This window comes from Anabrus simplex, chromosome X (genome assembly GCF_040414725.1).
Source record: "Anabrus simplex isolate iqAnaSimp1 chromosome X, ASM4041472v1, whole genome shotgun sequence".
NCBI lineage: Eukaryota > Metazoa > Arthropoda > Insecta > Orthoptera > Tettigoniidae > Anabrus > Anabrus simplex.
In genome coordinates, this window is record NC_090279.1 from 181,022,377 (window position 1) to 181,046,027 (window position 23,651).

The 23,651-nt window shown below is 42.5% G+C and overlaps 1 protein-coding gene across 1 annotated transcript in view; it reads left to right on the plus strand.

The window, feature by feature from the left end:
* Positions 1 to 23,651, plus strand: part of LOC136886730 (peptidoglycan-recognition protein SB1) — a 46,844-nt gene that overhangs the window by 17,867 nt on the left and 5,326 nt on the right. Inside the window, exon 2 of the mRNA XM_067159535.2 lies at positions 20,053 to 20,257. Within this exon, the coding sequence (XP_067015636.2) occupies positions 20,053 to 20,257 (205 nt within the window). The remainder of the gene's footprint in view (positions 1 to 20,052; positions 20,258 to 23,651) is intronic.

Genomic DNA, 23,651 nt, shown 5'->3' on the forward strand with positions numbered 1-23,651 from the left:
GCCTCGCTACTCTACCCGTGTAAACCAGCCCTACCAGACAGCGGTAGAGTAGAGTAACGTGGCTACTCTACTAACTACTCTACTCGCCTCGCTACTCTACCCGTGTAAACCAGCCCTTACTCTACCACTATCCTTCCCCCTCCACCGGAACCGAGCTCCGAGAGCTGGCGGAGAAGTCCGAGGACGCTCGATTTTTCAGCTGCCGCGTCATTCGACTGCTGTATTTGCATGTGTGTGCAGACGGTGGTATTACGTTGAGCGTTTATTTGGCGGCAAAATGAAGTGGACGGAAGAAGAAACTTGCAAATTTGTGGAGCTCTACAGCGAAAAAGAATGTTTATGGAACATAAACAGCGTTACTTATATAAATAAGAATATGAGACGGGCGGCGGAAGAGGACTTGATTGAGAAAATGGGTAAAGAGGGTTTTGGGTTAACGGAACTGAAACAGAAAATAAAATATTTACGATGTACGTACAATCAAGAACTCATGAAAATACGAAGATCCAAGAAGTCTGGAGGTGGTGCCGCAGACATCTACACTCGAAAATGCAACATAAAATATAAACAAGTGTCAGCTGGATTTTCACTTAATATGAAGATTTCTCAAGTTTCAATGTTACACAGCGTGTTCATCATGTGTCTCGACATGTTTAAGTTAGGCAATACAATGGTGCAGGACTGTGTACATTAATCATATTAATAACATACATAGGGATCTTTTACATATCACTTGTCACTGCCGTTAATTTTCAGCAATAACAGTAATTTCCCCAACAAATTGAATAGTTTCCATATGTTGTTTGGAATATCCAAAATAATTATTGTTTACAGTACAGTGTCAGATCTAGAAGCTTAAGCTCTACGCCTGGGCCGTACAAGCAACAAACAAAAAAAAAAATAAATAGATCAATAATTGGGATATTTATGGCGAAGAAGTTACTGCAAATTAGGCCTACGCCAGCGTAATTTACAGTGTACTTATGGCCGGTTACGTCTCAAAACTCACGTGCGAAAATTAGTAGCAAATGGTATCAAAACTCACGACTACAAACTAATAGCTAAATTAATATTCCAATGAGTCTCAAAATTCACGACTCCGGATAGCAGGTGCCTGCGATGACGGCAGGAGGGGTGAGGTGCGCGGTGACTCACTCACCAGGCCTCTCCTGAGGCCTCGATACCATTAACATTAAATTTATATCAAAAGGAAAAATACGTTATATTACCTTTAAGACCACAGAAAAATGTTTTGATGATGATAATAATAATAATAATAATAATAATAATAATAATAATAATAATAATAATGTTGCATCCGGGAGATAGTAGGTTCGAATCCCACTGTCGGCAGCCCTGAAGATGGTTTTCCGTAGTTTCCCATTTTCACACCAGGCAAATGCTGGGGCTGTACCTTAATTAAGGCCACGGACGCTTCCTTCCAACTCCTAGACCTTTCCTATTCCATCGTCGCCATAAGACGTATCTGTGTCGGTGCGACGTAAAGCCCCTAGCGAATAATAATAATACACCTCTGTGTCATTCACCGACCATTATTTACCCCTGTGTGTTGGGGTGGCAGAGTAACATCCACAGTATCCTCTGCCTATCGTCAGAGGTGACTAAAAGGGGTCCCAGGGGTACTTATATTTTTTAGAAAAGGCCCTTGTCTTTCTTTGCCCGAAACCTTCATTTTCTCGAAGTATGGGCCACCTTCCATTTTTTCCCTCTGATTAGTATTAATAAAGGATGGCTGCCCAGTTGCACTCCCTCTTAAAACAGTAATCACCACCACCACCTTTTCCTTCATTGTTTTCAACACTTATTGATTTTTAATGAAACTTTCCACATTTTCTTGGCTGGGGAAAGAACCACCATCATAAAATATTATCAACATCAGCGCTGTGGAGTCTTCTTTAAGTCATATAGCAACAGAACGTCAAAGATAGCGATTGGCTACTTCGCTATATTTTAGATAGAATTCTGACACATTTTAATTTCTGATTTTATAAATTTGGTGACCCAAGTATTCAATACTACGAGTATATAACATTGCGTTTCGTGTAATCGTGTGGGGGCGTGATGTAATATATTAATCTATGCTAAGTAAGGCATCTGGGAGTACATGACTCAGTCATACGTGTGGAGCATGAGTTCATATTATTTTCGGAAAGCGTATCAGAGACCGTTCATCATACTCGCCCACCTTCTGAAGGGAACGGAGATAAGTAAATTAATCTCCCTGCGATGAGACTCATGACCAAATTCATCTCTAATGAAACTAAATGAGTGAATTAACAGTCGTAATATTTAATATCGGTAAAATAAAGTTTCTTATATAAGTAAATGCCGTCTTCTGGCCTCATAATAGAACTAAGCTCCGGTAATTACTACCACCTGAAAATTTATTTTAACTAGCAGCAGGCAATATACCTACTTTAATTTTATGTCGTCCGGCTGCATGGATACATGGTTAGCATGCTGGCCTGTGGTCCAATGGGTCCAGGGAGTCCCAGGTTCGACTCCTGGCCGGGATTTTCACTTTCATTTGTTAATTCCTATGGCTCGGGAACTGAGTGTTTGTGCCGTCTTCAGCATTGGACTTCATGGATTGCAAAAAAGAGGCATATTTCTATTTTTCATCTATTCACATAATTCAATTGATTATCCATCCGACACACTTACACCGAAAAATTTATTCATGATGCAACCGATTATTCTACTCGTGAGTTTTGAGACTCGTGGGTTCTGAGACGACACACTGATGGCCAATGGGTATTCTTTCTATAACTTTTGAAATGAATTCTGTAAAGTTTCATTCGGATAAGATTTAGGTTGGCTGAAATACAAAAAAATGGAAATAGAAACATCACTACAGTCTAACTGGGGAAAGGAGTACCTCACCCCTTCACCGTGGAACAAAAACCTTCGCCAGAATTGTGATCTATAATTAGACTGGAGCTCGTTCATATAGTTTTATCTTAGAAATCACCACTACAGTATTCACAGACGAAGACTAGTAAAATCCTGAGGGGATGATTACACTGTCGTTACTTTTTGTACAATAATTAATAAAGTCATAAAAATTCAATCGTTTGTGTTCCTGGATTAAAATACATGCTTGTACTGCCAGGGAACTGCTCCTTCATTAACAAAATGATTCCTGAGACGATCCCTCATGTTCTTGGCCAACTGTATCGAGTTTGTCCCCCCATATTTCTCCAAATTGCCAAGTTCTCTCAGAATTTGCCCCGAGTGTATCTCTCCTACTAAGCCAGCCTCTTACCCATTCCCTTTTTTCCTCATTTACTTCTTCTTCTAACGCTTCACTAACCTCTAGCAGTAATATGTTTGTAAATGTCTTTAAACACTTCCTTACGATGTGCTTACGTCTTGACATGGTGCTACTACTGTACTCTACTCTACTGTATGACTCTACCCCGTATGAACGATACGAGTGTCAACTCTACCAGACAGCGGTAGAGTAGAGTAACGTGGCTACTCTACTAACTACTCTACTCGCCTCGCTACTCTACCCGTGTAAACCAGCCCTTAAGTTTTTGCCTGTCCGCTTCTGTGGTGTAGTGGTTAGTGTGATTAGCTGGCACCCCCTGAGGCCCGGTTTCGATTCCCGGCTCTGCTACGAAATTTGAAAAGTGGTACGAGGGCTGGAACGGGGTCAACTCAGCCTCGGGAGATAGTAGAGGGGGTCAGATTCCAACCTCAGCCATTCTCGAAGTGGTTTTCCATAGTTTCCCACTTCTCCTCCAGGCAAGTGCCGGGATGGTACCTAAACTTAAGGCCACGGCCGCTTCCTTCCCTCTTCCTTGTCTATCCCCACTAAAATTCACGCCCCCTACAAGGCCCCTGTGAGCTGCCTGGGCGAGATACTGGTCCTCCTTCCCAGTTATATCCCCGACCCAAAGTCTCACGCTCAGGACACCCTCCTTGAAGCGGTAGATGTGGGATCCCTCGTTTGAGTCCGAGGGAAAAACCAACCCTGGAGAGTAAATGGATTAAGAAAGAAAGAGAGAAAGAAAGAAACGTAATTCTGAGCAATGTACAGACAAAATTTTATATATTTCCAATTAGTAAGTCTAGGAAACCCTCAAAACTCCGTGGCCGTTACAATAATTACAGCCTACCACCCTATTATTATTATTATTATTATTATTATTATTATTATTATTATTAATCCGTTTACCCTCCAGGGTCGGTTTTTTCCCTCGGACTCAGCGAGAGATCCCACCTCTACCGCCTCAAGGGCAGTGTCCTGGAGCTTCAGACTTTGGGTCGGGGGATACAACTGGGGAGAATGACCAGTACCTCGCCCAGGCGGCCTCACCTGCTATGCTGAACAGGGGCCTTGTGTAGGGATGGGAAGATTGGATGGGACAGGCAAGGAAGAGGGAATGAAGCGGCCGTGGCCTTAACTTAGGTACCATCCCGGCATTTGCCTGGAGGAGAAGTGGGAAACCACGGAAAACCACTTCGATGATGGCTGAGGTGGGAATCGAACCCACCTCTACTCAGTTGACCTCCCGAGGCTGAGTGGCCCCGTTCCAGCCCTCACACCACTTTTCAAATGCCGTGGCAGAGCCGGGAATCGAACCCAGACCTCCGGGGGTGGCAGCTAATCACGCTAACCACTACACCACAGAGGCGGACATTATTATTATTATTATTATTATTATTATTATTATTATTATTATATTATTATTATTATTATTATTATTATTATTATTATTTTATTTACGTCGCACCAACACAGATAGGTTTTGTGGCGACGACAGGATAGGAAAGGATGAGGAGTGGGAAGAAAGTGGCCGTGGCCTTAATCAAGGTACAGCCCCAGCATTCACCCGGTGTGAAAATGGGAAACCACAGAAAACCATCTTCAGGGCTGCCGACGGTGGGGTTCGAACCCACTTTCTCCCAAATGCAAACTCACTGCTGCGCGGCACTAACCGCACGGCCACTTGCTGGGTACAGGGTGTATTTTAACGTGACTGCTAATACGGTTATCAAGGCATTGTCTGGGACACGAACCGTGGACACTTTGAGGATAACAGCGGGCCATCACGCCCCTTCCAAACAGCCGCGGGGAAACACCGTGGCCTCTTCAAGGCATCCAGCAAACAAAACGCACGGTTACGCAAGACTGCTTCTAAAGAGGAGTGTTAGATATCCTTTACTTTCTTTTAATGAACCTTGAATCCTTTAAGAATACAATTCCATTCAAGAACAGGATTTGCTAAACTAAATCTCAAGACCACGACTTTGTGTACACAACAAATGAAAGCAGGCTTAGCGTTATGTCATTCGCATTTAGTATTCCGGAAATCACCAACCTGTGGTAATTGCTGCTACAATCATGAGTGTTTAGCCAGTGGGAAGTACCGGTTTATACAGGCGTATTTACTCTGCAGAGTTAATAAATGATCTTGCCAAAATTTTGACTTTCTCTCTGAATACTAATGTAACCAGGGGCGTATTTTCCTTGCATGCAAGGCATTCATTGCATGCGTTATGATAGCGTGCGTGCGTGCGTGCGAAAAGTTTTCATTCCCCACCCTGAAGTGGTGGGGCGGGCCACCTGAAGTGTTACGCCCTCCCTCTGGCCGAGAGCTTGGGCGGGGAGGAGGAGATGTGTGGAAATTGGTGGTGGTGGTGGTGGTGATTATTGTTTTAAGAGGAAGTACAACTAGGCAACCATCCTCTATATAACACTAATCAGAGTGAAAATATGGAAGGGGTCCGACACTTCGAAAAATGAAGATATCGGTCAAAGGAAGACAAGGGCCACGAAGGGCATGAAAATGAAAGACTCCCTAGCCCTCCCAAACCTAATAGCGTCGGGGTCTGAAAAGAACAAGAGTTGACCAAGAGAGGTCGGATAGGATAGATGAAAGTGAGGAGCCTGGCACAAGTAAGTGGAAGCAATGCCAGGACTCAGCTAAGGGCCCCGTGGTCGCCAACCCACGCTCCAAAGTTCAGAGCCCTTAAGGCCCCTTTTAGTCGCCTCTTACGACAGGCAGGGGATACCGTGGGTGTTATTCTACCGCCCCCACCCACAGGGGGATGTGGAAATTGGGAGCTGGGAAAAGACTATGTGAAGAATGCTGGATGGAAAAGGAAAGGCCTCGTGGTTAAGGGGGCTTCAGTATTATGATGAGTTTTTATTGTTTCCATTCAATTAAAATACAGAGATGCAATATGAATGATACAGAGCAGAGATATAGCCTAATGATTTAGGAGAGTGGGCTAGGAAAAAGGTGTAAGGCGAAGGTATTGTAGAATGAGGAGAAGTTGGTGAGGGAAGTAAGAAGAAGGCGGAGTAGATCAGGGGTTGGTGGAGTGGGGGAGGAATAGGGTGGCAGGGGTGGGATAGTAGGTGATCGAAGATGTGGACGAGGTGAGATAGGAGGTGGGTCAGGCCGGGGACGACGGCGTGGTGTGTTAAGACGGTGCAGGGGTTGTGGGGGAGAATGCGAAGGTTCCACACGATGAAGGCGACCATAGATGTGAATTCCGGAAGCGATGAGGCGCTGGACGGCGTCTGAAGTGGGTAGTTGAATCCGCACCAGGAAAGTAGGTCCATCTGAGTTATAGATGCGGAAGGCGCGCTGTACAGCGATGTTTGCCTGGCGGAGGTCGTGGGCAAGAACGGCAGGCACTATGCTGGGATCGATCCCTCGGATGACGCAGCTGTAGATAGATGGTGGTGAGTGCTGAGGTAGGCGTACCACGTTCTCCTATGATAGCGCAAAAAACTGTCTGTAGTACGAGTTTAGGTTGTTACAAGTGAAGTATTATTAAATTCATCACTCAGAAGTTCAAAAGTTCCGTACAACTGCACTAGTTCCGTTGCTTGACTATGTGTGGCGCTGGTGTAGTCTCGCCATCTAATCCACTGTCACTGCCTTCGTGATGTCCAGGCCGTATTGTAACTAGCGCGGGAAAGCAATCAGCTGATCGTTAGGGGGGAAGTTTAGCACATGAGTTAGTAGAGTTAAACACAGTTTTTCGCAGTTTTATTGAAACTTTTAACGATGGCTGCATGTTCACTCAGATATATGTGAGAATGAGACGTCATCGACTGCATTATTAAGTGGGAAGTCGTTAATTAGTGAAGAAAACTTAGTGTGAGCGTGTATTTATGTGAAGCTATAGGTTAAGAAGATCGTTCTTCGGTGTTTTAATTTTGTGGTTTATTTGTGTAAAGTTATATTTATAGTGTAAAATTAATTGAGTTTCTGCATTCTGTGTTTTATTATTAACCACGAATTGTATATACTTGAATTAAGATGATCAGTGAGGGAAATCACCATGCCTTAGAGTTGCTGTGTGCCTGGCTGCAAAGCCAATTATAAACAAGGAGAGTACACTCCGGCATTTGTGTTTCCTTTTGATGAAGAACTAGTTTGGTTATGGAAGAAGGCTATTCCCAGGGAGAATTTAATAGTTAATCAAAACACAGTTTTGTGTATCAAGCACTTTCCTGAAAATCACATCCTGAGAGAAATAAGAGTGTCACGTCCAGATGGTGAGGTAATTTTTTTTTATTATGTCATAAACATGGGTCCCGTTAGGTAGGTCCTGTATTTTTATGTAATCAGACCTATGGCTTATCTGAATTCAGTGTATTTGAAAATGCAAGTCTTATTTATGAGTATCACCGAGCTCGATAGCTGCAGTCGCTTAAGTGCGGCCAGTATCCAGTATTCGGGAGACAGTGGGTTCGAACCCCACTGTCGGCAGCCCTGAAGATGGTTTTCCGTGGTTCCCCATTTTCACGCCAGGCGAATGCTGGGGCTGTACCTTAATTAAGGCCACGGCCACTTCCTTCCCATTCCTAGACCTTTCCTGTCCTATCGTCGCCGTAAGACCTATCTGTGTCGGCGCGACGAGAAGCAAATAGCAACAAAAAAAAAAAAGAGTATCAAACAGCAGTGTGATTTATGTAAATGTTATCTTCTGACAGATTCAGATCTTATATATGAATTATCTCCAGAAGTAAGATATCTGAATTTCCTAAATCGAGGGGGCTTAAAGTATCCATCAGACATGTCAATAGAACTTAGAATTGAGGTGTACAAAGTATTTTGTGTGTTAGTGTCAGATACATATAAGATGGTATTTCTAAATTCAGACAATCCTTAGTGTGTCACAATATCCTTGGCTTTGGAGTCAATGCAGTTGGCAGATTCCCTAGTCATTTGTGACTGCGGGAAGAAATTGGAAGACCTGGCCGGACAGTGTATATATATATTTGGGTGAATATAGCTTTAAATAACTTTTCCAAAATTCACACCGACTTGTGTATTCAACAAAGTGCTTCAAAGAGAGCAGACCTACTCCTTACTGGTGTAACTTCCTGTAAGAGGTCCAGGAAAGCTGCAGTGTTCATGAAGTGGAAACAGTGAGGTACAGAAATAATTTATATTTGTAATAAATAGTATGGTAATTGGCTGCATGTTTTCTGTCAGTGTGTATGATGTGAATGTTCCAGTTGACCAGAAAATGGATAAAATCGCAAGAATATGTCTCAAAATGTTAGGCTGTACTCACGCAAACGAACGTATATACGCGAGAAATAGAACGTTACGGAGAAGAATATGCATTGTATGTCAGAATTAACAAATATTTGACGGTAGGTTTTGGTTTTATAAGGTGTTAACAGTTCTTTAAGTAATTTAAACGAGTGTGTTATTCAAGCGGAGCGTATGCGTATCGCCTTCAAGTTCCCCCCAAAGCGTGACGTCATCAGAGGTACAGTACGGCCTGGACATTACGAAGGCAGTGCCACTGTAGACAGAAAGAAGAGGGAGAGCAAAATAATGGAGAAGTTACGAACAAAACGCATTCAATCTTAAAATTTCATCCGGTGGCAGACATAGTTCTGAAATCCTCCGCATGATGTCACTGCACTTGAATCTCTCACCATTCAAGAGCTACCTTCTACTAACTGTTAACTGCATGGAGAAAATTGAAATGCCCAAGGTAACGTCGAGCAAGAAACACGGATTACCCCCTGGCGAGATGAGGTCTCTTCGGTACGGACCCCATTCAGCTGCTCCAGTTTCCAGGACTGGCCTTACGACGATAACCAGCCCAAAGCTGTGTAGAGTTCTTTATTTTTTATTTAGATTCTGTTGCTGTCAATCCATTCAAAGAGTTGCCAATATTTCTCTATCTTGTTCTATTGTAGAGGTAGAACGTCCTCTTGGTCAGCTGAACTTGGTGAAAATAAAGATGCGTAACAAACTGCTTCACGCTTCACGCCAAAAACGCTCTTATAAGTGTTAGGGAGAGCTGTTATACATAATAGAATACATAAGCGAATAAAATCTTTCGTACGCAATCTTCAAAGTCAGAGTCGTCTCCCTGCGTTAGGAATGATATCTATGGAGTAGAATCTTCTTGTTGAGTTGAAAGCACGTGAGGAGTTCTACAGTGACGTCAACAAGGAATTCTGAAAAAAGAATCGCAAGGTCCAGTTCACCTACATGTAATTAGGGTGAGCAGAATTGGAATTTACTAAATACATTGTGTTACTGCATGGTTTGTATACCTCCGTGGGAAATCCAGAATACGCCACTGAATGTAACGTACAGTAAAAACCGACCTCAATGGAAAACGAAGGGGCCAAAAGTTTGTTCCGCTGTATGCAGGATTCCGGTTCATAAAGGTGGTTTAAAAAAATAAAAATCGCAAGGGCATACCTCCTTTAGATAATCCAGCAGTAGATTTATACGATTACCAGCTGTAGTACCGGTCGTTGGCGGGGCAATCAGTTATCTAACTCCCAGCTATTTTCCGCCAATATTCAGACAGGCTGCTTTACTCGGGACGCAGCAGTATCCCATCTATCGGAGATGAATGGCACAGTGTTGCCAACTCAGCGGATTTTCCGCCAAATTTGGAGGATTTTTAAATGGAACAGTGGATAAAATTTCCATTTAGCAGACAGTGGATTTTTTGACGGATTTTGAAACTTCTTTTAGCGATTTTCAGCGCTAACAATATCACCTTTCATCACCAGGAGAAAAATTAATATAGAACTTAGTACGGCATAATAGTCTACTTATTCCCGTTGTATCGAACTTGTGCTGCATACTACCAGTCGTTTTCTAGACCAGTTCTGGCCCACAGCCTCAGTCAGAAATTGTTGCAATTGTTACTCAACTCTTGATGAGCCGGGTAGTGTCGTGTTTCTTTTGACATCAGGTTCTTTTTGGTACGTCAATATGTCGAAAGAAAAGGTTAATAAGTAGACAGATATTTCGTAAATAGTGGTAAAATAATTAAACGTTAAAAGACTAGTTGGTTGAGCTTCCCATTGATCCCAAATATGGTCGGTGCGTCTATTGGCAGTGCAACATAAATGCGAAATTGTTTGAGGTGGTGGTGGTGGTGGTGATTATTGTTTTAAGAGGAAGTACAACGGGGCAACCATCCTCTATATAACACTAATCAGAGAGAAAAAAAATGGAAGGGATCCGACACTTCGAAAAATGAAGGTATCGGCCAACGGAAGATAAGGGCCACGAAGGGCATGAAAATGAAAGACTCCCTAGCCCTCTCAAACCTAATAGCGTCGGGGTCGGAAAAGAACAAGAGTTGACCAAGAGAGGTCGGATAGGATAGATGAAAGTGAGGAGCCTGGCACAAGTAAGTGGAAGCAATGTCAGGACTCAGCTAAGGGCCCCGTGGCCGCCAACCCACGCTCCAAAGTTCAGAGCCCCTGGGGCCCCTTTTAGTCGCCTCTTACGACAGGCAGGGGATACCGTGGGTGTTATTCTACCACCCCCACCCACAGGGAGACGAAATTGTTTGACACGAATTCTTTCCGCACTTATCAAAAACAATGAAAACACTGATGAATGTGAAAATGACTTTCGAAATAGATTTGAAAATTTCCGTATGGTCTTTGCTGCTGTGAACTGCCAGCATATTCTTTGAAAAAGAATAGTACCATGTGGCTTCATATGAAACCATAGGACTTCAACTCAGCACATCTGCTTCAGAGCATGTAGTGCGCGGAGGAGAAGATGCTGAACTCCTGTTCTGAAACTGGTGAGTGTTGAGTTAATCTCTTTTATTACAACAGCTGGTATACGCTCTTTTGCTTCATTTCGAAATTTAGCGGAATTTAGCGGATATTCAACTAAAATTTAGCGGAGAAAATATTTATGGGTTGGCAACACTGGAGTGGCAGCTGAAGAGAAACATCATATCACAACAATGGTCAATGTAATGTTACTGTTGATCAGTTTTATGAGATTTCCATATTGTAGGCATTCACAATTAGTTTTCTTCCGATTCTGGGTTATTAGAAGATCTAATGTAGAGCAGCCCTTCCTTCTTTCACGATTCCAAGCGATTTTTTTTATGACTTTTCTCACTTTTTATAATAATCTTCACAATTTTCTTTGTCAATACGGACCGATAACCACGCGGTTTTACACCTTAAGACAATCATGACAAAAACCTTCGCCAGTTACCACGTTACAACATTTCCACGTTAGCAATGCTCGGCATTGATATAGACTAAGCCGGTGGTGGTGGTGGTGGTGATTATTGTTTTAAGAGGAAGTACAACTAGGCAACCATCCTCTATATAACACTAATCAGAGGAAAAATATGGAAGGGGTCCGACACTTTGAAAAATGAAGATATCGGCCAAAGGAAGACAAGGGCCACGAAGGGCGTGAAAATGAAAGACTCCCTAGCCCTCGCAAACCTAAAAGCGTCGGGGTCGGGAAAGAACAAGAGTTGACTAAGGGAGGTCGGATAGGATAGATGAAAGTGAGGAGCCTGGCACAAGTAAGTGGAAACAATGCCAGGACTCAGCTAAGGGCCCCGTGGTCGCCAACCCACGCTCCAAAGTTCAGAGCCCATGGGCCCCCTATTAGTCACCTCTTACGACAGGCAGGGGATACCGTGGGTGTTATTCTACTGCCCCCACCCACAGGGGGAAAATAGACTAAGCAGCAATAGACTAAATTCGTCAGTTCTATTATCATAGTCCGTATGGTAAAACTGTATAAACCGGGAGAGTTGGCCGTGCGGTTAGGGTCGCGCAGCTGTGAGCTTGCATCCGGGAAATAGTGGGTTCGAACCCCACTGTCGGCAGCCCTGAATATAGTTTTCCGTGGTTTCCCATTTTCGCACCAGATACCTTAATTAAGGCCACGACCGCTTCCTTTCCACTCCTAGACCTTTCCTATCCCATCGTCGCCATAAGACCTATCTGTGTTGGTGCGACGTAAAGCAAATAGTAAAAAAAAAGTGTGAGACAAAAATGATTGGAACATTTATTCTCTACAACTTTTCTTATGTAATACTTTTCGATAGGACCAGTAACATACGTATTAAAAAAATTAAAATGTAGGCACCTATCCCTAAACTACCATTTCATCCAGCCTGAATAAACAATATTTATAGCTTAGACTGTAGTAACTTATTCCCAGACTATATACCGATTTTCATAAAATTCTGTTCACCCATTTTCTCGTGGGTCAGTGTTGAAGTGGACTTAACAACAAAAATCAAATTGCATTAATATCTCTTTTGTTATAGCCGATACGGTTAAAATGTATAAGACATAAATAATTGGAAATTTAGAAAGTTATGTAGTATTTATCGATAGCAGCACTAATAATATAAATATTTGATAATTACATTTTAGGTCTTCCCAAAAGTTACTACCATTTCACTCAGCGTGAATAAAATTATTTATAGCCTAAATTGTAGTCCGTAATTCACCGTCTTTAAATGCCGAATTTCATCAAATTCTCTTCAGTCATTATTGGTATCAGGAAAGCGTGCTCAAGGTACCTGCAGTAAAAAGGAGGTCTGACACTTCGAAAAATAAAGGTATCGGCAAGAGGAAGGAAAGGGACAAGAAGGGCGTGAAAATGGAAGAGTCCCTACGCCTAGCCAAACTAATACCGTCGGTGTCGAAAAAAGACAAGAGTTGACCACAGCAGGTCGGATAGAAGATATGAAAGCGAGAAGACTGATACAATTAAGTGGAAGCAATATTTTACCGGCCCCACCCACAGGGAGTCTTTGGAAGAGAGGTCCATTGATCAATCAAATACGCCACGTCGGTCGGCATGTTATGACAATAAAGACAGAGCTTTAGAGACAAATTATATCAAAAGTCACTTTACAAGCTATTGTGCTGTTCAAACCGCATTAACAGTCAAATCCTTCTGGAAGTTACAACACAAGTTACTGACGCAATAAGTACTACAAGGGCAAGAGATAGGGCCATTACTATTCTAGAGTTACCTGAAAAACTGCAGGTTTCTTCTGGTGAAGCACCCACTTCCTTCGACAATATACACGGCATTCCACACTGTTCTACTAAGAAAGCTAGCGTGCTTCTAATAAAGGCGAGACCTTCATCGATCGTATTGAGCACTAAAATATTCAAAATCCCTTAGTGAACAGAGTAAGTAAAATCTGATGCAGTTCCTCTAAGAGGAAGTTCATAGAGCTCGAGTTCAGATCTAGGTTATTACCCCACGGATTAACTAATAACGAATTCTTGGTATTTTCCACTAATTACAGTACTTTTACGGTTTTGGAAGACTCTGAGTTATCTACCAACTATTCGGCCGGGAACGAACGTAAGCAAACATATGTACCACTTAGTCCGGCACATAATTAACTTAAGTGACAAATGATGATAAAACTTTCGCAAGGAAATTTATTCATATAAGTACTACAAGGGCAAGAGATAGGGCCATTACTATTCTACATCTACCTGAAAAAATGGCAGGTTTCTCCTGGTGAATGACCCACTTCCTTCGACAATCTACACGGCATTCCACGCTATTCTACTAAGAAAAAGCATGTTATTTTCTGAAAGTATACTTGAGTGGCACATGGACGATAGGTACTGTTACAGAAGAATGTTGAATGTAAGACACGCTGATTGAAATACGAGAGAAGTGATTGTGGAAATAATGAGTATTAGTGATTTGGCATAATTTTCTTGTAAGTGTTCCATGTAAAGAGTTTTGGACACCTGGTTGACAGCCGCATACAGGCTACTTAGAATACGTCCATCTAATCTGTATCCCGATGAGATTTAGACATGATTAAGTGAGAAAGAGAATCCAAGGGGGAGGGACGGAGGTTTGTTTGCTGCTGAAATATACAGTACAGTTACCAACAAAATTTTAACATCACCCTGTTTTGGACATAAATATGTATTCTGGCTGGGGGGGGGGGGGCGGCGAGGGGAGGTCACAAAAGTCGCGATACTAAAGGCGTGACGCAATGTTACCTAGCAATCGTGCAGGCTGTGATGTGAAATATTGATGGATGACCATGCCTGAGAAATATATTATCAATAATAGTAGTAATAATAATAATAATAATAATACGGGAGGCGAGAAGTCTGCCCAGAAAATTCGCCTACAAAAATTTCGGAAAGCCTACGGTAGGGTTCACAACATATACAATAAAAAGTGCTTGTCCCGCCATGCAAAGATCAGACACTATAATACAGTAATAAAGCCCGAAGTCTTATATGCCAGCGAGACCCTTACACTAAACGGGAAAAGTGACCTAGAAAACATTTTAAAAGAAAAAAGAAGAATCCTGAGGAAAATTCTCGGCCCCCGAAAAACAGGAGATGGATATAGACTGAGGTCACGCAAAGAGACAGAAGAGCATTCCAACATTGCAGCAGACGTCCGCAAAAGACGTCTGAAATTTTATGGGCACGTTCGCAGACTGCCGGCAAGTAGACTGACACACAATATTCTCACCTACATAGAACATCTAAAAAATTTTCCATGGGTACTGGAAGTGAAGAAGGATCTGGAAAAAGCCCATATGGACTCAACTGACACCACGGACAGAAACCTCTACAGAAAAAAAGTTAATGGATGGAAAGTGCAACCAGAGAACGAAGTGAAAAAGAAGACTGGAGCAAAGTGGACAGAAGAACGAAAAAGGATCCACGGAGAAAGGATGAGAGCTGTTTGGCAACTCAGAAAACAGAATCGTTAGAGCTTTGCGTGATCCATTGGGTCCATACGCACATAATAATAATAATAATAATAATAATAATAATAATAATAATAATAATAATAATAATAATAATAATAATAATAATAATAATAATGGCATTTGCTTTGCATCCCACTAACCACTTTTGCGGTTTACGTACATGCCAAGGTGCAGGTATTTAGTCCCGCAGGAGTTTTTTCACGAACATGTAAATGTACCGACACGAGGCTGACGTCTAAGGACCTTCCTTTTCTTCTCTATCTCTCTCTACAAGTTGCTTTACGTCACACCGACACATATAGGTCTTATGGCGACGATGGGACAGGAAAGGGCTAGGAGTGGAAAGGAAGAGGTCGTAGCCTTAATAGTACAGCCCGGTATTTGCCTGGCGTGAAAACGGGAAACCACGGAAAACTATAGTCAGGGCTGCCGACAGTAGAGTTCGAACCCACTATCTCCCGAATGCAAGCTCACAGCTGTGCACCCTTAAGCGCACGGCCAACTCGCTCGGTTTGAGCAGCTTCAAATACCTCCCGACTGAGCCAGTATCGAACTTGCCAAGTTGGGGTCAGAAGGCCAGCGCTTCAACCGTCTGAGCCACTCAGCCCGGCAAGATATTATCATAGAGGACTCATGTCATCATAAACTGATTACAGTCGAACCTCGATAACTGGAACCTCCATTACAGTACTCGAATTTTCATTATCTTGAAGTAACTTAAATTTCCCGCCCGTTTGTCCTATTCTTCACGTGCATTTATTTTTCTAATACTCGAAATTCGGTTACACGAATTTCTCAATATCTCGAAGCAAACATTTCCTCCCTCGAAGCAAAAGATATTCTGTAACTCGAATTTTGTGCAAAATTAACTGTGCAATACGGCATTTGTGGTTTGTGAGGAACAGTTAACAAATAAAGAAAGGGTTACAGTGATGCTGGGAGCTAACATGACGAGAACCGAAAACCTAAAACTTCTAGTGATAGGAAAATCGGCGAAGCCTCTCTGTTTCTCGGGTGTGAATTAATTAGCGGCCACATACGAAAGCGGATGACAAGCTCCATTTACGAATCTCGGCTGCGTGGTATTGACGAGAAGTTTCAACGTGAAGGGAGAAAAGGTTAACCGTAACAAAATGAAGAAACTAACGGATTTGTTCTAAATGTCTTAACCGAGGTATGTTCCTTGTTTCACTACTGTACGTACTGTACCAAACTCCATGGCACTAAAGCCCTTGGAGGGTCTTGGCCTACAGAGCGACCGCTGCTCAGCTCGAAGGCCTGCAGATTACGAGATGTCGTGTGGTCAGCACGACGAATCCTCTCGGCTGTTATTCTTGGCTTTCTAGACCGGGGCCGCTATCTCACCGTCAGATAGCTCCTCAGTTCTAATCACGTAGGCTGAGTGGACCTCGAACCAGCCCTCAGGTCCTGGTAAAAATCCCTGACCTGGCCGGGAATCGAACCCGGGGCCTCCGGGTAAGAGGCAGGCGCGCTACCCCTACACCACGGGGCCGGCTTCCTGACTTCTAAAACGTTATTATAATGAGGATTATAATTAAAGTGATGCTGTAAAATAAAGTTTGTTTAGACATATTTAAATACTGTTAAAAATAATATATTCAGTATAAGCCCGTTGATACATATGATTCAATTATGTGCTATATATGATCGAAAACGGTATTCTCTAATTCTCGTAATTTCGATAACTCGAAATAAAATTTATCTCCCGAGGTGATTCGATATATCGAGGTTGCACTGTTATTCATTCGCGACAGTTTCATAGGCTCCGAGTCATTTTCCTCCTTTCAATGCAATGAATCCTACGCTTGTCCACTCCCCATTCCATATAGATATCTCTCGGAAACAATTCGTTAGACGCAAATAAATAAATCGATATCAGTTTGAGTTTCATTTTTTGAAAGACATATTTATGATCATTTGATTGGCCCCAAGGGAAATTTGACACCATTATACCAAAAATGTCTCCTCTCATGAACGGTCTTTTCTTTAATGAAAGGTAATATTTCCGAATACAGCGTACCTTCCAAAATTCTTTCATTTCATTCTTTCATTATGCTGTTTCCTTCTGTCCTCGGACCACTTCGCACCAGGCTTCTTGTTCAATCTTTCTTGGAACCCTTCCATACTTACTACCCACTTTCTAAAAACTTCCCTGTCCATACTTGCTTCTTCTCTTATATTATTTCTTTCTAAATCTTTCCTTACTTCTTGAATCCAGCTAGTTGTTGCCTTTTTGTCCCAAAGGTATTTGAAAATCCTTTTTGTTAATCTGGAATCATCCATTCTGTAAATATGTCCAAAAAGTTGCAATCTCGTTTTTCTTGTGGTTTCTGATATGTTTTCTATGTTCCTGTATATTTCATCATTAGATCTTAATTTCCATAGTTCTGTTGTTTTCACAGGGCCAAAGATTTTTCCTCATGATTCTCCTTTCTAGTACCTCAAGTTTATCTAATCTATAGTTTAGTACCAGGCATTCAATTGCATATAGGCATTGCGGTTTCACCACTGTAGTTATAAAATTCTTTTTGTTATACAATTCTTTGTGATACCATATGCTCTTTCCATCCTGTGTTTCTTTTATTGCAGATTTGTCTAAACCATTTTCTTGAATTCTTTCTACAAGTTATTTGAATTTCGTTAGTCTTTCCACTGGACCAATACCGTATCTGTTGCCAAAAATTTTGGAGCGTTCTTGATATTTGTTATTTTTATTTTCTCCGAATAGATCCATTAGCTTTCTTACTGTACAGATCTGGAGAAAATAAAGGTTGTTCATTCATTCGTGCATTATTCATCCATACATTCATCATGCATTCAGTCATACAGTATAACCCAAGCAGGCAAATCATCCATTTAATTACACTGACTGACAGAGCAAATGCAACACCAAGAAGAAGTGGTTCGAAAGGGATGAAAGTTGGGGAAAAAACAGAGACGGCACGGACGAATAATTGATGTTTATTTCAAACCGATATGCAGGTTACACAATGCGCACGGCATCGACTCAGTAGGATGTAGGACCACAGCGAGCGGCGATGCATGCAGAAACACGTCGAGGTACAGAGTCAATAAGAGTGCGGATGGTGTCCTGAGGGACGGTTCTCCATTCTCTGTCAACCATTTGCCACAGTTGGTCGTCCGTACGAGGCTGGGGCAGAGTTTGCAAACGGCGTCCAATGAGATCCCACACGTGTTCGATTGGTGAGAGATCCGGAGAGTACGCTGGCCACGGAAGCATCTGTACACCTCGTAGAGCCTGTTGGGAGATGCGAGCAGTGTGTGGGCGGGCATTATCCTGCTGAAACAGAGCATTGGGCAGCCCCTGAAGGTACGGGAGTGCCACCGGCCGCAGCACATGCTGCACGTAGCGGTGGGCATTTAACGTGCCTTGAATACGCACTAGAGGTGACGTGGAATCATACGCAATAGCGCCCCAAACCATGATGCCGCGTTGTCTAGCGGTAGGGCGCTCCACAGTTACTGCCGGATTTGACCTTTCTCCACGCCGACGCCACACTCGTCTGCGGTGACTATCACTGACAGAACAGAAGCGTGACTCATCGGAGAACACGACGTTCCACCATTCCCTCATCCAAGTCGCTCTAGCCCGGCACCATGCCAGGCGTGCACGTCTATGCTGTGGAGTCAATGGTAGTCTTCTGAGCGGACGCCGGGAGTGCAGGCCTCCTTCAACCAATCGACGGGAAATTGTTCTGGTCGATATTGGAACAGCCAGGGTGTCTTGCACATGCTGAAGAATGGCGGTTGACGTGGCGTGCGGGGCTGCCACCGCTTGGCGGCAGATGCGCCGATCCTCGCGTGCTGACGTCACTCGGGCTGCGCCTGGACCCCTCGCACGTGCCACATGTCCCTGCGCCAACCACCTTCGCCACAGGCGCTGCACCGTGGACACATCCCTATGGGTATCGGCTGCGATTTGACGAAGCGACCAACCTGCCCTTCTCAGCCCGATCACCATACCCCTCGTAAAGTCGTCTGTCTGCTGGAAATGCCTCCGTTGACGGCGGCCTGGCATTCTTAGCTATACACGTGTCCTGTGGCACACGACAACACGTTCTACAATGACTGTCGGCTGAGAAATCACGGTACGAAGTGGGCCATTCGCCAACGCCGTGTCCCATTTATCGTTCGCTACGTGCGCAGCACAGCGGCGCATTTCACATCATGAGCATACCTCAGTGACGTCAGTCTACCCTGCAATTGGCATAAAGTTCTGACCACTCCTTCTTGGTGTTGCATTTGCTCTGTCAGTCAGTGTATTAATTAATTAATTAATTAATTCATAATGTCTATTATAAGCTAACGATAACACTGTTCAGACTAGTGACACAAATAAATACTTGCACTAACCCGAATTAATTGGGGTAAGATACATGTGATCCAAGACTATATAACAATGTTAATGTCTAGGACAAAAATAAAAATTTTACAAATTACAATTTAGAGATCGGGTGTAATTAGTGAGTAGGTGTAATTGCAATATTTAAGTTAGTAACAAATAAATTAATTGCAAAAAGATTATACATGTATTACATTTTTTTTGCTAGTGGCTTTACGCCTCACCGACACAGGTAGGTCTTATGGCGACGATGGGACAAGAAAGGTCTAGGAGTTGGAAGGAAGCGCCCGTGGCCTTAATTAAGGTACAACCCCAGCATTTGCCTGGTGTGAAATTGGGAAGCCACGGAAAACCATCTTCAGGGCTACCGACAGTGGGATTCGAACCAACTATCTTCCGGATGCAAGCTCACAGCCGCGCGCCCCTCACCGCACGGCCAACTCGCCCTGTTAAAATAATTTGTATTGCAATAAATGATTATTCTCTCTGCCTAGTTTCTGGCTATCCGAACTAGGGGATGGGAGTATTATATTCTATCAATTTCAAATTAAAGATTAAGTTAAAATTATTTCGTAATCTACAGGAAAACATATTAAAGCAACTTTCAATTATTACTTCTCTTATATTTCCAGGCGAGTGTCCAGACATCGTCAGCAAAGCAGACTGGAGAGCGGCGCCCGTTACACACAGACAAAACTTAACTATTCCTGTGCCATACGTGCTCATTCATCACACCTACATTCCTGGTCCATGTAACACCTCCGCAGAATGCAGTAGGAGTATGAGATCCATGCAGCGGTACCACCAAGGAAAGGGGTGGTACGATATTGGTTATCAGTAAGTACTCGAATAAACTGCTTTGTACTATTCAAACATGAGCGAAACATTGTGTATTTACCATACGTTTACATCTATTATCTGAATAATGAACGCTACTCTATTTTGCTTGTAGTTGGAGTACCGCAGGGACCGGTATTAGCCCTTAATTTCCTCGCAGCTTTCAATGCCACCTAACTACTACGTCCCAACTCTACCTTAATTTGTTTGCCATATTCATACCTTCGGCCACCCTTGCCATTCTTACCTTCTACACTTCCCTCTAAAGCCAACTGAACAAGTCCTGGTTGTCTTAAGATGTAACCAGTCATTCTCTCTCTTCTTCTTGTCTAAGTTCGCCAAATAGTTCTTCTCTCACCAGTTCGGTTCAGTTTCTCTTCATTCTTGATTCGATGAACCCATAATATTTTATTCTCCTCCTTTATGGGCTACTTATAGTCCATATTTCACATCCATACAACGACACGCTTCAAATATATACGTATACAGGGTGAACACGAATTCCATCGACAGACTTTCAGAGGTTGTTCAGGGGTATCTTTTGAATACCTATATCTATAAAATAAGGGTTTTGTCTGTACATTGATCAGAATTTAAAAAGAATGGTATTTCTGCACCGGTCATGTCCAGAGTAAATGTATTTTTTACTTTTCCGTAATTTCTGTCTATCTGTCTGTCTGCCTGTATTGAACTCTTTAAGGTCCTTCGTAGGATACCTACCTTCCTTACCTACTACCAAATCGGCATGAGATCTTTCTCTTTTTCACTTGCTTAGGTAAGAGCCGGGCTTCAGTAATTTAAACTATCTACTAAATGAGAGGAGTCGAGTCAAAAGAAATTGATATTTATTCATTATTTACGATGTGGTCGAAGTAACTTGTGACATTATTATCATCCCTAAACAATGAACTCATTCTTGTCCATTAAAAAAGAAAATAATCACGATGATGAGAGATACTGGCTTTGGAGACCTTAACTCAACTGCCTGAGGGGCATCCTTATTAGAAACCACTCTCTTAATTTAAGAGTGAAATCAAGAAAGTCTGGAGTTCCATCCGGTACTCCTAGGAAACAGATTAGTAAAAGGACATAGTTTTTGCCCTGGGACTCTCCACTATTCGAACCCCCCTCTCTTCGCGCCGAAAAATGACGAGGAGAGCTCACGGATCACGGCTGTCTGCGGCTTGGTCATGACGGCTCTGGAACTTTGGACTGTTAGATCGGCAGCGTAGTATTGTTCGTCAAAAGTGAGAAACTGTGTGGTTTTTCACTTGAGAGCATTGCTTTTGATCGCGCCATACGTCGTTGTAATGACCTATGTTCATTTCAGTTGGGAAAACCACTAAGACAGTCTTTCTGAGGATGTAAAAATGCAGATGGAGTGTGAGTATCTGCCATTATAATGAAAACTCCCCAACCTGATTGTGACTGATGGTAGGCACGCATGAGAAAAGATGTTTCTAGGGTAACGTTAAGAGTTATGCAATTTAATACAGTCTTCCTCACAACGCGTAGGCCTACACTACGTTACATAGAATTCTGTATACAATGTAGAATTCCGTAGCGAAGCACGTTACATGATCTAGCACTGTTATAAGAAATCCGGTGGCCCGGTACGTAGTAATTGCATATTCTTTCGTTTGTTGCCCCATTTACCTTTGTATCTGTATTGCCTGTCATTCGCCAACGACCTGGCACTTCTATCTAATTCAATAGGAACAACAGTGAAACAACTCAGTGTTCTCAGACAACAAGCAGAAAAGGTAGGGCTACACATTTCACTTGAGAAAAAGTAATTCATGACTAACATCAGTGAATCTACTTGCTCACTGCATCTGGAGCAAGGAACGATGAAGGAAACCAACAGGTTTAAGTACCTGGGAGAATGGCTAGAACGCAGTCTCTCCAAAGGAGTACCATTATCAACTCGAGTTAATAAGCTACAACTGGCATACCAACTGACCAAGAACACTTACAATAAAAAATGTCTCTCCCGAAACACTAAAATGAAGCACTACCAGACATCCACCCTGCCACCCTGAAGCCTTATGTGCTTCAGAATGTCTAATACTGAACAGGAAGGCACTCACGGACAAGCTCGAAATCCAGGAGAGAAAAATATTGAGGAAGATATTAGGACCACTCAAGGAAGCGAATTAATATAAAAGGCAACCCAACCAAGAGCTCTACAAATAATGTGAAAAAATTGCGGACGTGACCAGGAAGAGACGCCTACCATTTTATGAACACGTCTACAGGATGCACCATGCCAGATTGACCAACCAAGTCACCATGGCTGACGGAAGTAAACAAAGATCTGCAGGAACGGGGAGGAACCGAAAGAGACTTAAAAGACCGGACATCTTTCTGAAGGATGCTTAAACAAAACAGATTCCAGGACAAAACACCAAGAAGGAAGACAGGTACCTCCTAGAGAAGGGAGAGGAAAGAAAAACACAGACAGATGATGCGTAATTACTAGGCAAAAAATCAAAATCCCCCCCCCCCCCAAGACGCAATAGTTTAATATCGTGGTCCTTAGTTGGCCTATACGAAACAAGAATAATAAGTAGGGGACCCGTGTGAAATATCTCTCATGTTTATAAAGTATGCGGTGGAGTAGCCCCCTGGTGAACTACTGGTGAACTAAGGAATACACAAATCAGAACAATATTAGACAATCTTACTTACCACTTAAGTAATCTTTGATTTTTTTAACATTTATGTTATCCACTTGAACGGAAGCAAAAGCAAGTGCATTATATTATACTGACGAATGTTCCGGAATTGATTTTTGGTTTTACTATCATTCTTTTCTTAACGGATAATAATTACAACATATTATAATGACATAAAACAGGTCTCCCAGCGGACAAAATGTGAAGTGGACTGAAATGATGCAATCATACAACAACAGTATTTGCAAATCGCACACTTCGTACAATTGTTTAAACTCCCTTTTAAAAGAAATTATCGATATTTATGAAATGAGAGTTCAATTTGTCACTGCCAATGTCTATTCTCTTTCTTTTCAATGCTCATTTGTCACGATCGATTACTTGTGAGCGCCGCAAAAGGGATGTATACTACTGAAATAACATATATGATGATAATAATAATATTAATATTAATAATAATAATGTTATTTGTTTTATGTCCGTCCTAAATGCCAGTTCTTGACAGACGCCGATGTGCCATAATTGTTGTTCCGCAGGAGATTTTCAACGTGCCGGTATCCAAATACACGGAGTTGTAACCTTTATGAAGTCCCTTAAAGGCGACTGACCTGAGTCGGATTTGAACCCGCACAATAGCACAACAGAGATATGAGCGGCAAGTTGAGGTATGTGCTTATTTCGCAAATGCGAATAGCGCTTCTCGAAACAATAAAGGT